This window comes from Diadema antillarum, unplaced genomic scaffold (genome assembly GCF_040938485.1).
Source record: "Diadema antillarum isolate AM-2024a unplaced genomic scaffold, OU_Dant_1.0 seq00000897_RagTag, whole genome shotgun sequence".
In the NCBI taxonomy this organism is placed as follows: domain Eukaryota; kingdom Metazoa; phylum Echinodermata; class Echinoidea; order Diadematoida; family Diadematidae; genus Diadema; species Diadema antillarum.
Window position 1 is genome coordinate 605024 of NW_027271758.1, and position 18288 is coordinate 623311.

An 18288-nucleotide genomic window follows, 5' to 3' on the forward strand; every position below is an offset into this window, starting at 1 on the left:
CGTTCGTCTCTTGCTGTCATCCCACCTCTCGCGTGTCTATAGTGTCCGCTCGCTGGAAACTAAAACGTGACACATGCACTTCTATCCACCTCCCTTTCATTGAAATCGGACGCTAATTGCCCGAAAGGCAGTGACACTAATTGACTCCGATTCTGATCAATAAATATGGTACATTGGGATAATCAGTCGCAGGAAATCCTCAATGTAGGCTCCGATGAGATGGTATATGAACTCTCTCTCTCGCTCGTTGTCGGAACAATCTCCAGACTGGGATGACGAGTGAAAAAAAAAAGCGCGGGACATGGGGAGTCCCGGGAGAAAGATTGCCGAGGGAATTGAGCAGTGGATGTACTCATTAGTGTAAATTAATCACTGAAATACCATCTATATGACTCTGTGCTACGACAAGGATTTGAAATGACGGTTAAACTCCAATTGTATATAGGGGTAGACAATTTTATACGCACGCTTCGGCATGCTGCTTCAGTACGCCCCCACCACCACCCCCTCCCATCATTCACCCAGTTGTTCCTCAGTATTTGTCTGTCTGTCTGCCTGTCTGTCTGTCTGTCTGTCTGTCTGTCTGTCCGTCTGTCTGTCTGTCTCTCTCTCTCTCTCTCTCTCTCTCTGTACGCGCTTTTAGAAAAAAAATCGAGAATAAACATGGCGACAGACTTAATGCGTTGATGAGACGGACGTATGTGTGCATAGTATGTATACTTACCGAACATTGTCTTCTTCCATTATTGCTAGAGGGAGAAAATACGTACAAGGCTATGGGTCTTTATTGAAATAAAAGAAAATGGTCTCAATAATGCAACGAAACCTATTTCAAACCCAGTGTGTTTGCGGCAGCTGAATACATTGAATGGTCGTACATTTCACTGGCCCCGTGTGCTTAGAAGGCTTTGGCATTAATTCTTAATAGTGACGTAACGTAGAGATAGAAAATAGCGGCGGGTATAGCGCTATACAATTGCTTCATGACTGTTCTATTATGCAAACACTTCCTGGATTAAAACACACACTATACACCATGCCTAACCATACCTAATCTTTGTTTTTATAAAGGTTGCTATAAAATATGTAACTGTTTCCGCGAAGTTTTTCAAATGCAGAGCAGGCAGTCGGAATGAAATCATATATATATATATATATATATATATATATATATATATATATATATATATATTTAGAAAACGACATATTTTCTTTTAAAATGATCTGGGGCTTAATGAATGGACTCTCACTGCAGGGCAGATAGTGTCCTGTTTTCTATTTCCCACAATGCTTCGCGAATGACATCAGCAGCCATTTAGAGGTATGCACAATATTGTAAGACGGGGGACTATAGAATAAGACTCCGAGTTGTGTCGACAAGGTCATGTCGCTACACACAATGATTGACTTAGACCTGTGGTTTTTGAGTAACATCGTTGGTTTAGTTTCTTGCGGTGTCGCCCGTCTAATACCTTTCAGAATCATTAGAACGTAAAATAATGATTGCAAAATGATAATGATGATGTTAAAAGTAATTAGAGTAATGAGAAGAATAATAACACTTTTTTTGATTGCAATTATGGCCATAAAAATACAAACGCAGCTCTGGTAATCATTGTCATAAGCCACCACAGCCTAAATATGGCACCCTTTATACAATATTGTGCAAGCCAGAATTATAACAAACTCTGAGAATTAAGCGTCATTTCGATTCAATGTGATCTAAATTACAGAAGAAACATAAAATAGTTCTCAAAAATATATTTGATATTCTTTGGTATTGCATAATCTTTTTCATTTCCAGTTCTAAATATATTCCAATTAGATGTCGTCAATAATTTCGTAAACTCGTAAACTTTCTCGTTGCGTTATCCAAACGAGTGACAGAATCCTCTATAACCGTGTTTGCCCTATTTCCATTCAACCCATATTCTAAAATGTGGGCAATCGCAGTGATTGCAAGATTCACACTTAGGCCTACACGTCATAACAGCACCTTGCTTGATGCATGTTTATTTATTCATCCATCTATTTATGCGTTTCTTAATTTCACCCTGCAAGGTTGGCCTACATTCAGATGTACAAAACTGCTTTCCAAAGGAGGACTGCAGTTTTACATGGATTTATACATAAACAAAACGAAAAAAAAAAAACACATGGCACGGGCCACGGAGGTGGACAACACGTGTAGGGCACAATTCATGGAAGTCAGAATAACTTATTACGGGCCTAGATCAGATTGTCCAAGAAAAATCGCCTTCGAATTGTCCATGCGTCTCCAGTTTTTGTTTGCTTGTTCGTTTTTTTTTTCTTATTTAAAAGTTATGAAGAAAACTATAATTATTCATAAAACTAGCGGAGCTTGGAAAATCAACATTCCATAGAGGAAACCGTCCAATTGTGCACCGTTGAATCGCAGCGAAATATGTGCTTGGATACATACATCAATAGCTAGCAAGCTATATTCGTCTACCGCACCTCGCTGGTTCGGGTACATGTCTATCCCGCCACGAGTTCTTCGCTAGACGGAGTCTTGATGAAAATTTGATTGAAGGATTGCGCTTCCTGGATTGTTTGATGACAAATGACATTTAGGCAGGCATGAGAATGCTGCGGTCTTTTTTTTTCTCTCTGTTTTTTTTTATTTCTTCTCCTGTCTGTTGCTTTCATTTTTTTTCTCTTTCTCTTACGGGCGAGACTATAAGCAATATCTTTCTCAACCAGGCAATTCGAGCACTCGCTTTTGGTGAAGGTTACAGTTGCACTAAATGCGAGCCGAACATCTCATATCGGTTGAGTTCGCATGAAAATGCACAGCAATATCCATTCAATGGACACCTGTAAGCTAGATCATAAACTATACGCCATTGCTTACGTGACTTAAAGTCACTCTCTCTCCCTTGTCTCTCCCCTCCTCCTCCTCCTCCTCCTCCTCCTCCTCTCTCTGTCCCTCTTTAGATGTTGCAATAGGCATTGCATTTTTGTTTTTGTTTGTTTTTTGTCAACGTTGTGTATCTTTGCGTAATCTGTCCACTTCACTCAACCCTACATGACATTTTCCCCCTATTATCATCAATCCCACTCCTTTTCCGTAGCTCTCCCTATTTCCCTCTTTTTTTTTCTATTTCAATTTCTAACTCTACAACTCAAAGCTCTCTACGCTGACTCCCATGTGTGTAAGAATTATGATGGTAGAGTGTGCACTGCCTTTTAAAAATAAATATCATGGCTTCCCGCAACCTGTAAACATCACAGAATATTAATCGTTAATGTTTCAATTATTCAGCAGCAGACATCTCACGCTCACTGGTTTACGATATCACAAAATGAAAATTACACAATGATCACACTTATGCAGAATAACTACCGTGATATGGAAAAAAACCCAATGTGTTCGAAGACATTTAATGACTTTCAGATATTTCAGATTCGTTAATGTTGCCGGATTCGCCATGAAAGACTTGAAAGGCATTTACATTTGACAAACAGACAGATTGCACCTGCCACCAATGCTTGTCAATCCCTTCAAGTAATGATTTAATGACAGATGAGGCGAGCTGTAACAATCTACTGCTGTAGTGATTGACGAGACTGTATGCAAGGCGACACCCGAGGAGAACAGTTCTATTTCTCCTGCGAGGGTCATCTTATTCTCGTCGATGTGTCAAAATGAAATGCGGTCTAGCACCTACATTAATTGCTCCAGGGTTTCCAGCCACTCACACACTTGCTTACCTCATCAGGCAAGCTGTGTGTATTTCAGTCGCGCTAAAAACAGCTGTGGTCTCTATAATGAAGACGAGGGCGTCTGCTTACGTGAAAACATGCTGATACACGTGAAACTAGCTGAGACACTTTGTGAACATTTTTTTTTTGTAGCTTCAATCCACTGACGATAACAGGCTCTAAAATGTTCTTTATATTGTACACAGCAAGGTTATCGGCTGAGTTGACGATTTATAAAATTTGCATTTGATTATTTCGGATGCGTTCTCGTCGGAGGCAGTCTTCCTAACTTACATGAGGCAAGATTGAACGGTGAATGTCAAATAGCAGACGGACGAGAACATTATCTGGACAGGTTATACCCCAAGAGAATGAGAGGATATGAATCATTCTCTTCCAGAATCCGCTGCATGCCGTCGGTCCCCATGGAAACAACCCTTCCATCTTCCTCCCCGTTCCCAAACCCCTCTAACCCCCCTCCCTCCCTCCTTCCCTCCCTCCCTCCCTCCCACCGTTCCCCATCTATGAAAAGGAGAAGTAAAAACCCTCTATTTGTGATGCGGGACGTTGGAAGTACGCATGGCTGACGATGGTCTCTGAGACACGTGGTCAGAGACATGAGCCCTCTTCAGGACCCGGCAGTGTGGGCGGTGGACTGGTAGGGGTGATGCACCCACCTCTCGGCCGACGCACCCCCTTGACGTCCGCCGACTCGCTTCCTCTTACCACCCCATCGAGGAGCTTCACGTCTCTCCGTGATTAACCACTTCAGTGCCATGAGCAACATGAGATGTCAGCGAAGTCAATGGCAATTTGAGACCGTTGTCTTGAGAGGGTTACTTTTGGAAGACAAGTTAGATCACTCTTTGTGGAAGGGGTCTACATGCCGTCCCCCCCCCCCAAAAAAAAAGGAAGTTAACTTCAAAACTCTCCCTTTAGCATTTAATATCTACTATAACAAGGATGATTTATAGTTTTCTGACAAATTTAGCATCTATAGCATCCGTGACATCAGAAGTCATTTGGCTTTGTTGATGATGCTCTAAAAGAAATACATTGCGAGAATATCTACCTTTCTTCCTCTTGAGTAACTGTCAATAGAAGAAATTAAAAGTAGATTTGTGTGCACACGAATAGGAGACTTTAAAGCCCATGCGAGGGTCTCCTTACCTAATTTGCATTTGATATCACCGCTCTGCGAAAACATGTGATGCTTCAAATAATAAAAACGTTTAAAATTTCATAGATTTTCAGATTTTCTGTCGGATTTGGCATCATCAGTTCTACTGATTTGTTTTTTCTTCAAGAAAGTCACGTGGCGGAAGATTTTCAGAATAACCGGTTGACTAAAAATCAATGTTTTGGGGAACCTTCTGGGATAAACATTCACGGTGTAATCTATCACCGTTACTCCTCTGAGGTTACAACTGTGTTGTTTTACTGCACAGGGAAGTGGAAGGGTGTGCGCGCATTAATCACGTCATTTCTTCTGCCACCGCTGTAGGTACTCATGCTCGGTGTGATGACATGTGTCCGTGCAGCGAAACGCAGGGCGCCGCCTTCGGCACAGAGACGTACGCACTTATAAAGGAGGCGCTACAAAAACACTGAATGTAACGCATTCTCATTAAATCGCTCCTATATAGCATGATATTTATTCCTTTAATGACAAGGTACAAGAGAAAAGTGTTGACCAATAACCAGCTTTCACTTATAGACCCTCTGTTGGTAACAGCATGGTCAGCAACGTTCCGAGGTCAAAATTGTCCTATTGCTCGGATCACTATCCTATATGAATGTAATAGTAGTATAAAGTGGATTCCCACTGACGATCATAATCAATTCGATCAAGCCCGATCAACCTATTTTGGCCTGGTCGAGCTCGCTCGACAAGGGCGATCGGGGGTGATCGGGGGGCGATCGGGGTCGATCTACCATGATCGGCATTGGTCCTACTCGACAATGTTGAAGTGTCAAAAATATCGTGAAGGAAGCCGGACCTAATATGCCAATCATGATAGATCGACTCCGATCGCCCCCGATCGCCCTTGATGAGCGAGACCGACCAGGCAAAAATAGGTTGATCGGGTTTGATGAGTTGATGATATTATGATCGGCAGTGGGAACTCACCTATTATCTCTATATATCTTTCGTTATATATCAACTGCAGGAAATCGCGCGGAACCGACGGCTCAAGGTTAAAAATCCACCTCCACAGTCTCTCATCGATTAAGGCCTGCGTAATCTCGCGGTTTCTAAGCTGTCCCTCATATTTCCCTATTGGCTATTCGTTTTTCTTTATACGTAAGTATGTCTGACTGCTGTATTTCATCTTCCAGACTATCCCAGAAGAAATGAAAAACATAAGAGATACAAGTTTGTTTGTTTGGTTGTCTTTTATTTTTAGATCGCAGGTCTGTTTGACTTATTTGTCAGCTTATACCTCCAAATGTGACAATTTTTAGTAACTTCAATTCATTTCATATTATTTTATTGTTTCTGCATAGTACAAATAATCAACTATGTTCACTTTCAGAAATATACACATGGTTCATCATAACTCATGGCTGATTTTGCACACGAAATGTGAGCAAATCATTGTGAAAGAGAACGGAGACGTAATTAAAGATAAAGAATCAAGGTACCATACAGGAGGATCCCCAGTAAGTCGGGCTTAATAATACAATGGAGGCGCTGCAACCAGTAAGCGAAGCAAAGAAAGCGCCTTCGAAAGTGATACACGATCAACTTTAATTGAAATACGCGAACGTCACGTCTCGGCATCTACACCAAAGCAGTAGAATGCTGCTGTTGCTGCGAATAATAATAATAATAATAATAATAATAATAATAATAATAATAATGATAATAATAATGATAATGATAATTGTGATGATTGATTGAAAGAGAAATAACAATAGTAATGATAGTGATAATATAAAAAACATTGTAATAATGATATCATGCTATGAAAACTTCGTGCTATACAAATCAACACCACTAGATAAAAGCGTATTTGACAGCACTTTTACTCATCATTGCTTTTCACATTTTTAGTTGTTTTGCAACGCATAAAAATCTGCACAGAGAGAGAGAGAGAGAGAGAGAGATACGCTACGGGGTTTTAACGTTGTAAGTAAACACAGACTATATCTATTTCCCAACGCGAATGTGTGTATACCAGCGTGTATTCAATTAAGGTAATTGAAGTCGTGTGTACCTGAATATACCCAGGGCAGGCGATGCGTGCTCATTAGGACGGTCTCGACGATCCGTGACCCCGGCCTTTACTGTGGATGAACCTTGCAGATCCTAGACAGCTATTTACAATTTATTAACGTATCATCGTCAAGGGGCTCAGCAAAAAGAGAGAAAAAAAGGAGAGAGAGAGGGGGGGGGGCGTATTCTGCTGGGACGATAGTTTATTGCTCACGTCGTCATTAGGAGCAAAGCATCTGCCTCTATTTCCGGTAGATGGTAAGACATCACTATCACCATTGCGTCATTATATCGACCTTTCCCCACCCACATGCTTCACAATCCCATTATTATGTTTCTATATACAATTTTTGCAGCCCCCTGTGATCCTGGCAGTAATGGAACATGATTACATATGAATGTAGTCCCTTCGAGGCAATACAGGCTCCGCATTGATAGCAGATGAATATCCCCTGAACTGCGCACCGAATATTACAGGCAGGTGGTTTGTTTATTTTTTTCCTCTTCTTCTGCACTTCGTCACACAATATCGCTTCAAATTGACACCCATAGTAATGAACAGTGGGGTGAATGGTGCGAGTTATGCAGAGATTGTGGTTATCAGTGGAAGATATGAACATGTTCGTTGGGCTCGCCGTACTGAGCTTGATGTTGTGTTTCATCGTCAAATTTAGCTTCAGCCGATGTGATTTTAATTACAAGTATTCCAAAGAGATGAAAACAAACCAACTAAAACACAAAAGACTGACAACATAAGAGGAAAAAAGATATTTGTAATCGGGCAATATTAACAATTTGGTAACCAAGTATAAAGAATGTACATATTGACCTGATGACAAAGAATCCAACTAAGTCAAGACTTGTCATTATAGCAATAATGTTTTTTTTCTCTCTCTCTGAGTAATTGATGTACAGCTGTACATACAAATATACAATAGGCCCATGCACATGGTGTATGCACTTTTTTAATCAAATGTTCAGCTTTTCTGTATTCATATGCAACCATAAATGTTTTACTATGATTAACTTTTATCATGCATGTAGTATAAGCTGCACTTTTGTATTGCTCCTTGTGATTTGGTAATATGTTTTGTTTAAATTTGTTACAACCAACCATGCAATCTATTTTAATTTGATCTGAGACACAGAATAAATACGAACGAACATGTACGTGTATATGCAAATAATGTGGACAAGTTAATGTACGTAATGTACGTATTGACATCATTGTCCCAATTAATTTGCATGTGCAACTTGTCACCAATCATAACTGTTCGATAGAACATGTGAAACTTCAAAATTCCATAACTCATTTTTTGTCCGACTTCTAATGGAAACTTTCACTGTTCTGTTTTTTTTTTCGTGTTTTTTTTTTTGTATCACTCTATTCATTCCAGTATACAGTATGCGACCACAGAGTGAATATTTTGCACTTTAAAGCGTGAATACAGGATACTGGAGCCGAGATGGGTGCCTTGGCTGGAAGGAGCGCGACCACCAATCGTCCAATCCCTCCTCAAAATAAGTGTTTGCCGCTCACGGAGCTGGGTAGCTTGCTTTTCCTCTGAAGGGCTTTCTCCTTCAAAGAGAGAGTCTTTACAGAGAGGTAACATACACTGCATATTGCTATCCTTGTCTTCCTCGTTACAACTTAGAAGGACATCCAACAACAACGACAAAATGTCTTTTCTAGTGTGTCTATGTAATTATCTGGGTCTTGACAGTTTTAGGAGACTGTGAACGATGTTCACTTCCAGGGAACAAAAGTGGTGTTGTAGAAGTTAAAAAATGCATTTCGATGAAATTCGACGTTGATCGGGGAGAGAAAATTCTGGAGGGATACACACAATGAACTAATATAGATGGACACAGATAACAACCTGTCTTTAAAAACACACCCTAGAAGCAGTATCTCTTTCTGATTTCACTGCTAGAGAGAACTGTATTAAGTTTTTACCAGCACGCCCGCTAAAAGTGAATGTGACGGATCTGACATTTACCGCTGTCATACTCTTCATCTATCACAGCGCTTTTGCCAATATCGAGAAGGAAAAATTAAAGCCGTAAGTTCTCAAACCGATTTCTTGCAATCGATTCTAATTCAGCATGTTTGATCCTGGGATGCCGCTGGCGCCGATCTATTTTGACATTGAACTCCAGAATATATATCTGTTCGTGCGTCTTCAACATACATTCGCCTCCAGGCAGGCCGACATTGACTTACGCTGACGTATTTTGACGCATTATTGCCAGCGAATACAATCTTAATAGCGCAATCAATCAGCGGTAATCCCCACACGTCTGCAGATGACATGTTCGATCTATGTTGTTTTAGAGCTACGCATTCTGGCCCAGAATAGCTCAATGGGCTTAATTTTGTGGAGAGTGACTCGAATCGTTGTGCACTATTTCTTCATTCGAGCGGGGACTGGTCGAGATAAAAGCCGCCGTGGTAGCTATTTAAGGTATTCAATGTCGGATTTTAGAATGGAGCTATTAGAAGGGCAGATCCATTATTATAAATGGGAGCATTTCTGGGGTTTTTTTTTAAAGAGAGCAGAACGTGAAACTCAACTGCAGCAACCGAACGGCGATCTCAAACTGCAGTATTCATTATGTCTAGGCCAACAACTTCCCCCAAGGACTGTTATCTAAGCGGTGTTTAACATTTTTTTAACCTCCTTACGATATTACGTCTGCTTGTTGTGTGTAATTCATGTCAATGCCACTAAAAATTCTCCAGGATAAATGTTGCACTAAGATGCGGAGGCCGACATTTAAGTCAAGCCCTATTTAGGATGGCGGTCCTATTGGGCCGTTACGTCCTCTCAAACGGGTTTGTTTGTTTTGTTTGTCTGTTTCATTTTCCATCTGAGAAGATGGCTGGATAGCCCATATTCAGCTGCATTAGCTGGTCTTTCATGGGGTCCAGTTGGATGTGAGGTGGACATCTTCACCGGGTTATGCATCCTGCCCTTTGCAATGAATCACTGAAGCGGGATCTTTTACGTGCATGAAGTTACGATTCTCTCAAACACGGGACCTCCATTTTATGTCCTATCCGAGGGACAGAGTGCTTTGCCTCTTAGTAGAGGAGACGGTATGATAACACACAACATTGCTCAGCTAGACTCGGGAATCATTATGGATTTGGAGGCAGACGCGCTACCGTCTGAGCCAAAATCACCAGCATCTGCAGATCCCTTTCCTCCGTTACAATTAACCAATGGAAACTCTATGACATGGACTATACACTATCACTCGCATTTTGTTTTGTATCGCTTGTTTTGTACACGTACTTTGTATTCTATTGATTGAAATTGACAGAATGAATTACACAAAAACAAGACCGAACCAAACATCATTATGCACAAAATTGTTCCGACAGAAAGGTTGCTTTACAGTCATCAATGTGAATATCTAAATGTTTTTAATCTCATACCCAATTATGGGTAACAACACTCACTTCAAAATCTATTTCCTATTGCTTCTATGGCAATACCTTATTTTGAATTGTCTGCAAAATACTTAAAGCAGACTGTGCAGTTGATCGGACAGATTAAGGAAAGGTTATGTTACTTAATCGTGTAGGATATATATATTTGTTATGCTTCCCTTCCATTTTCAACAAAACACAGTAAACAGCATGTATACGTTTATTAATTTCTTCCTCAATTAATGCTATTTATCGGATATTTCGACGTATTGAAAATATGTATTTTCATATTATTTGTCCTTTTCTCGTGATATATTTGTGCATTGTCACTTTTTGTTAAAAATTCAATAAACAAAACGAAACGAAAAGAAACAAAACGATGTAACACTTTATGGTAATCGCTGATTTAGACTTCAAAACAAAAATGAAGCTTACAAAATTGCAGTCGGTTGATGACAGGAATTACTTTTTTTTAATGATAAAAGACGGATAATCACAAACATGATATATGATTTGGTTTTTTTTTTCAAGCTAGAGAATAAATGTTCTGAAAAGAATGGAAAAAATTTACAAAAGATAACAATAATAAAAATAATCAATAAGCAAAGAAGAAACGACTATTATTTTTTTTTCAGCCTTAATCTAATCAGAGTCACATTTTGTTTTGGTTGTTATCAATTCGGCTTCTTGGGCGTGTTTATTGTCTTGTATGTGTGAGTGTGTGTGTGTGCGTGTGTGTGTGGGTTTTCTTCGGCTCCCTTCAGTTGCCAGCATGACGCATACACTGTGTGTGTGTGTGTGTGTGTGTGCGTGCGTGCGTGCGTGCGTGGGTTTGTTGAACGGAAGAGGGGAGCGAGTGAAATTGAGACGAAAATAATCCCCATGCGAGGAATATCTGCCGCCCAGATTGACTTTTGTGCTCGACCTAAATAATAATAGCACATAAGTCCATCACAAAGCCTCCTCAGAGCAGCTCGGGTTATTCCACGATGGCATTCCTGTCGACGCGTGGCCAGAAGCGATCGTGGGAGAGAAAGATAGTGTAGGGACCACATTACAATGAGAGACACACTGAAACTGAGATGCAGGGAAAGCGCATCAAATATGAACTCGTGCCTTCATTTTTTTTTTAATCATACTGGACTCATTCACCGGAATTTTCTTGAAAATGTATATTTCTTTTAGGATCCTTTATGTTGATGGTTCTTGATACACACGAAATCTTCTGAATATCCTTTCTTCCATTACTTTCTTTACTTGAACTCATACACCTGAACATGAAATTCATATTCATGTACTTACAGCAAATATATATATATATATATATATATATATATATATATATACATATATATGTATATATTATGTAGAAATATATTTATTCCGACATGTACCGGTGCATGCATATTTTTGTACAGGTGTGCATGCCGACTAAAATACAGACATAGCTATATGTATTAAGTAAATGTAATATTTCATTCAGCATTCAGCAAATTTTGTGAAATAAAAAATGCACAAAAGAGGACAAAAGGCAGAGTGAGTGGATTGGCATGACAGTCCATATCATGCAACTCCCAATGTTACCTCGGGCGATGTGAGCGCCCGGCCTCCCCCTTCCCCTTTTTTTTCTGATCTTCCTCACACGTCCAAGGCAAACGTGTCATACAAAGAACAACAAGAAATGACAGCAACAAGAAAATGAGACGGACATTGGCACTCGCAGCCGGGATCGTGACAAAATCTCGCCCTTCGAGGATATGCCATGCCACAATCGGCATGTCTGTGAGCGACGCAGGCACAAAACGTGACAGACGAAATTGTGTGCAAGAAGAAGAAGAAGTGTGAAAAATGCAAGAAATCCATTTCAAGAGCTTCCAAAAAATTCCTAACGAGAAGTTTTACCAGATCGGGTCTTGCCACTATTTATAATCTGGACACGAAAGGTCACGTGTATCACCAGTCCAGAATAGCCGCATTTTTTAAAGTGACCTTCACATCTGATGTTGATGTTAATGATTTTTATCTTGTAGCACCCTGCTACGACGACGATTCAAAGCGCAAGTACAAAGTTGTGATAGGTTTTATATTTCATGATTTTTCTTTTATTCATTATTTTGAGCTTCTTCTTGTATTTCTGGGCCCTGTATCTAATTTCTTTAGGAGAAACACAGCACAAAATATGATAATCGCAGGGTTCATGGCTTTTACATATGTTTTATCAGTATCAAAAAATGCTCTCAGTAATTCTGTTCCATGATGTCAGTAGTCCTGATTGACAACAGTTGGGTACAATGCACTTAGCGTCCAGAAATGGCACGTTTTACGTAATATGTTATACCACACTGTGTATGAAAGCTATTAACCAGCTTTGGTAGTTGTTCGTTTGTTTAGTGTTTCCCTGTTTGATAAGAGAGGAATGAGAACGAGTTAAGAATGTTTAAAGAGGTGCAGCCACAACAACGCTGTTGAGAAAATATTTCACACACATTAATGGAGCATTAATCTACCATGCCTTATGGTCCCAACGGCCGTCTAGCGTCTAGAGAGGAGAAAGTGAAGAAATAATGTGGCAAATAGCCAGCGTTATATCCCGCGCAATCATACTTGGACGAATTTATCTTTGACGTTACACAGCATGGCGCTGTAATAGTCTACATGCCAGACCACTATGTGTTTTGCTGATGTGCTCATTTGCAGAATAGATAGCGGCTGTAACTGCAATAAAACGTCATACACACTTATTACATACTCCCTCCTTGCGAAAAACAAAGAATATCACAAATATTGTACAATCACAACTAATAACTGGATGTTTTTCAAATAAACAAAATGTAGCTTTAGTGGTAATTAAAGTCTAGTTTGACAGAAACTTTTACTTTTACAATTTATTTTTCTCTCCAAACCAACAACAGAGCCTATTACAAACTTGAAATAAAAATCAACTTTTAACTCGCCCTCTCTCGTTTTCTTTCTCTTCATGTATGTATGCGCTTATGTGACTGTCTATCCTTCTAGTATGTATACTCCTATCACGTCGGGCCATATTGCACTTTCTTTAGACACGTTCAGGAACATGAAATAGAGACTGTTGGTGGTAAATGAGAATTCAGTGGCAGTAGTTTCGCTTGTCCGTTCACAATCAGTCGCATCCTAATTTCAGCCGTACAATATGGGATTCATCGGTTCCCGAGACAGACACCTCTCATGGATGTTTCCGCACAATTATTATCGATACAACAGTCGTTAACACAAAGCCGTGTGGATGAGGGGCGGAAACGGTGGGAGAGAAAAATCAGTTTTTCAATTTTTGCTCGAAATTGAAAGAACCGCGAGAGAGTGTGTAATGCATGTGCGTGATAATGGTTCGGCACTTGCGTAAATTATGCGCGGGAAAGTCACAACAGCGTTGGCGTCGTCGTAAGGCCAATTTTGACGGTCGGAGCAATCTGTGTAAAGGGGATCATTATTTCGTTTAGAGGCACCCGCAGACTGGAAAAAAAATAATGACGGCATTTGTGGGTGCAATATGGCCTATGCAATGAGGACAGACATCTTTTTTTTTTCCACCAATATTTATCCTCCAAGCCACAACGGCTCCAATTTCGTGTGCGCTATAATTTTTAGCCCCATTTTTTCTCGCTCTCGTACACTCTCTTTCCCCAGCCCAGATATTGCTGCGAGTAGTTTTTGATGAAAGGATGCATTGGCTCATATCTAGGGTTTCTTGCTTGGTTTATATGTTATGGTTGTCATATTCATCCCGTCTTCACAATATTTCTCTCTCTCTTCTCCTCCATGTCCCGCTTTCCCCCCTCCATCACTCTCCACCTTGTCGCCTGTATTGACCCCATGATAAAAGGCGACGGTTTATTGGCTTGATACGACTTCATATCACAAGTCACATCTTGTATATATGCGTTGCCTCTTTGGACAGCTTTGACTTATAAACAGTCCCGAGATGTGTGTTTGTGCCTACAAGGGGATTGGCCACGCAAGAGTACATCAAACACGGTGCCAAATAAAGATCGGAAAGTGAGATCAACAGTAAAACCCTCTTTTGATTCCACCCGTTATTTCATGTACGTCTTTCTCCATCCTATCGTCCTCACTCTCAAAATGTTGTATGCATTTATATACAATATAGACATATATAAAGGAAGAGAAATACATATTAGCTTTTACGTTTGTCAATTCATAAAAATATATCACGTTTTTATGTAATCATGGTCATGTACGTACATGTTTAATGCATTTCTGTCTGGCATGTATGTGTATCACCTCTCATTATTCACTAAGCTGTATACCTCGGCTTTTCATCTGAACTCTATCAAACAGTGGACGAGTGGCATATTCGCCATCGATCACCATGAATAACGAATGAGACGGACGAGGACAATTCTAATTCAAAAGTGATAGTCCATGAAATATGAATCTTGTCAGATATAATGAATAGTGTATGAGGCGATTTATTTTTTCCCTACGACACCGTTAAACTGACTAGGCGTGTTTGGTGCACCACAATGCTTACAATATTAATGCACACACAATTTAGGCAGAAGATATATTTCAGAACTATAACTTTTAATGGCCTTGAGAGAATACTGCTTTTAGAATAATCCTACTAATTTTGACTTGCATCAATACATACATATGAATTAGTAAACAGACCTCAGCCATGTTTGGTGTTTCTTACGACATTTTTTTTTTATTGGGTTTATTTTGTTCGTCTCTTCGGCTTCATTATCATGCCGGATGTATCTGAACTAAAGGGTGAGTTGGTATCAACATCTATTTTGTCCGCGAGCCTAACAATCACACTAATATCAGCCCAATGAGTTCGTCGGTGGTACATTACCACGATCGTCTTACGGCAAAACACTAATCATCCTCCCAGGGACTGTAAATCGTTTGTAATCTATTACGCCGTTAGAGTATGTGCGAGTGCCAACGGGACGATGCTGTACCCATTCCGACGTGTGTGTGTTTGTGCGTGTGTGAGTATGTGTGTGTGTGTGTGTGTGCGCGCGTATTCGGAATTATGTGCACTTCGACACAGTCGAGTAAGAATACATCGATATTTATGTGTGAAATCGTTGTAACTTCAAAATAATAATTGTGATATCCGCGTTCGATATCGTTCTTGAACCAGCGACGCTTGATAAAATGTAACGTGTAATACTATATCTTGTAATGTTTCACGCTTGTATTGGTCCTTCGGGTTTATGCGGGTTTAAGTGTGTGCGTCTGTGTCACACACAAACACACAACTATAGCTTCTGACCATCCGAGCATTGAGAATCTAGGGTTTCTGGGAAAAACATTGAACTAGGGCTTTCTATAGCTTAGTCGGTGGAGCACTGGGTTAGCATCCGGAGGTCTCGGGTTCGAATCCCATTTTTCTTTGCTCACTTTTCCACAAATAAATTATATTCATTTCTGGTCAGTTTTCTTCTGTCTGCGTTTGTTACATACTCAAAAAAGCTGCATCACTTCGGTGACCCCTCGCATTTATCCCGAAGTTGAATTATCCTTCGGGTTTATGCCAGGTTTAAGTGCATGCGTGTGTGTAACACACAAACACACTGCTATAGCTTCTGACCATCCGAGCATTTAGAATCTAGGGTTTCGAACACTTAACTAGGGCTTTCTATAGCTCAGTCAGTAGAGCACCGGGCTAGCATCCGGAGGTCTCAGGTTCGAATCCCGATGGAATCCCATTTTTCCACTTCATAAAAAAAGAAATACATGCACTTTTCCAGATACTAAGGGACTGAAATAGCTTTCGCAGTTCATAAGGCAGAGGAGAGATGAAATGTATACCATATAATTCTTTAAAAGAAAATGTAGCTGCATCAGCTGTTGATACATCATTTCAATTATTCATTATGACATGGCGCAACCTTTCATTTCTCTGGATTATTCTTAATTATTTATGAAGCCCGACAAGTGTGCAGAGATTTCCTCAGATCAAAACTTGCGCATTTGCTTTCAAGCCGTCGAAATGAAAAGCCTTGCTGCACGTAAGAAAATAGGAAAATGTTGACAGATGATAACACTAATGAATGGATTGAAAAAGTTAGCACCGATCAGAACTTACCTTTGCTTTCTTCCCTTGTTCTCAGTACTTGGTCCACTTTCATCCTTGCTTGATAGAACCATTCCGACTCGTTGGTTAAATACTTATACTCAACGGACAGATCCTTCACGTTGATAACACCATTTGGTTGACGATACGCAAACGGGCAAAACAGCGTGTAATTGCGAAACTGCAACTTATCGTAGCAGTTGCCGAAAGCGAAGATATTCGGGTCATTTTCCACGTTGGACACCACAATGTTGTAGAAGAAATCTTCGTTGTCGTGCACGTCCGCCAGCTTTTCGCTCTGCCATATGCGGGTCAGCATGTTGGCCGTGCTGACGGTTTTCAGCGCCTGGTCCATGTAGCGCTCAGGACCGTAGCTCACGGCGCCGCGATCGAGAGAGACGTGCCAGGTACCCTTTTTGCACGTCTCGATGTTCCGCTGGGTGGCGTCCACGTACTGCAGGAACTTGGTTACGATATCCTCCGGCGGTGACGAAACGAAAGCGAGAAAGCGATAATGATCGTCTTTCGTTGCCTGGTCGACGTCCTCATCTTCGTCGTAGTCGCTGGGCGGCTCCGTTTTCTCGCTAGGCGCCACTGAAGACTGGGCAGAAGCGTTGAAGGCAGTGGTAGAGGCGGGGGCTGCAGTGGTGTCTTTCATCGCCAAAACCACGTTGTTCAACATTGACAACGATAAAAATACCCATGAAATAAGCAAAATACAGGCAAAGTTATCCACACGTTGCACTTGATAGCGATGCATCTTGCCCACTGTAGCGATCTATCCGTTACATTCGCGGTTATCTACGATCCAATCGTCGGGGCGCGACGTTTTAATCCAAAGAAAATGATCTCCAGGGTGAGCGTTTTTATTACTTGCGTTCGGAGGGAGCAGTACCAGCTTCCGTATCAACATTGGAAGGAGGCTCGCTGTTTCGCCTGCACGAAATGGGAGAAAGAAAACAGAAGATGCTGAGAGTGTTATCACATCGTGTCTCGATGTGATTTGAGCGGCGCTGAAGCGATTTGAAAGTTCTGCCTCGGAGGGAATCGTTCACGTGAGAGCTGATACGTGGAGGACTCGCCCGGAGGTTGATCGAGTCGGAAGTTTGCCTTATTGATTAGCTCGGCTGTGATACATGTCGCACCTCATACATCACAGGGACAGGTATACAAACATTGACAAGGAGAGCCAATCGCAGCATGCGATGAGTGTGTCCTCTCACGTTATTATCTCCCCCAAAAGCAGACGAGCTGAAAAATTGCCCCCACGCATCGCCATCGATCTACAGGCCGGGCGAGGTCGGCAGGGATTTATCCAAGTTCCCTGCACGTTTATGCTATTGGATTGCAAAGATCACTCTGACACAACTTTAGACTGATGTTCGTGGTAGTTAAGACACACACACAAACAAAAAAGTGTAGCCGAGTTCACAATTTTTTACGAGGCAGCACTATATTTGCTAGCAGAAAAACAAAACTTTGATGATTAACGCTTTGATTATAATCATAGATATTGCAAATAATCCGTTATGGTATAGGGATCACAGAGTACACAAACTCCCGAGTGGAGGCAGGGAACACGTCACATCCTCTCTAGCCGGGTGGCAAGCGGACGAATGCCGCAGATTCGTGCATTATTGACTCTTCCCTTGGAGCGCCAACACACGCGAGTACCCTGCGACGGGGCAGCTCCGGGCGCGTGGCGCACGCTCCGCACTATAGTTGGTATGTTTGGGGGGATGAAAATGAGCGTGGAGCGATGGCTGTGACGCGCCGTGCACCACTGCGTGAAAACCAGCAGCGAATGGGCCCTGCTACCAG

General features: G+C 41.1%; 1 protein-coding gene across 1 annotated transcript in view; it reads right to left on the reverse strand.

Moving 5' to 3' along the window:
- Positions 1–17125, reverse strand: part of LOC139741013 (uncharacterized) — a 63875-nt gene extending 46750 nt beyond the window's left edge. Inside the window, exon 1 of the mRNA XM_071651602.1 lies at positions 16480–17125. Within this exon, the coding sequence (XP_071507703.1) occupies positions 16480–17125 (646 nt within the window). The remainder of the gene's footprint in view (positions 1–16479) is intronic.
- Positions 17126–18288: the final 1163 nt, after the last annotated feature.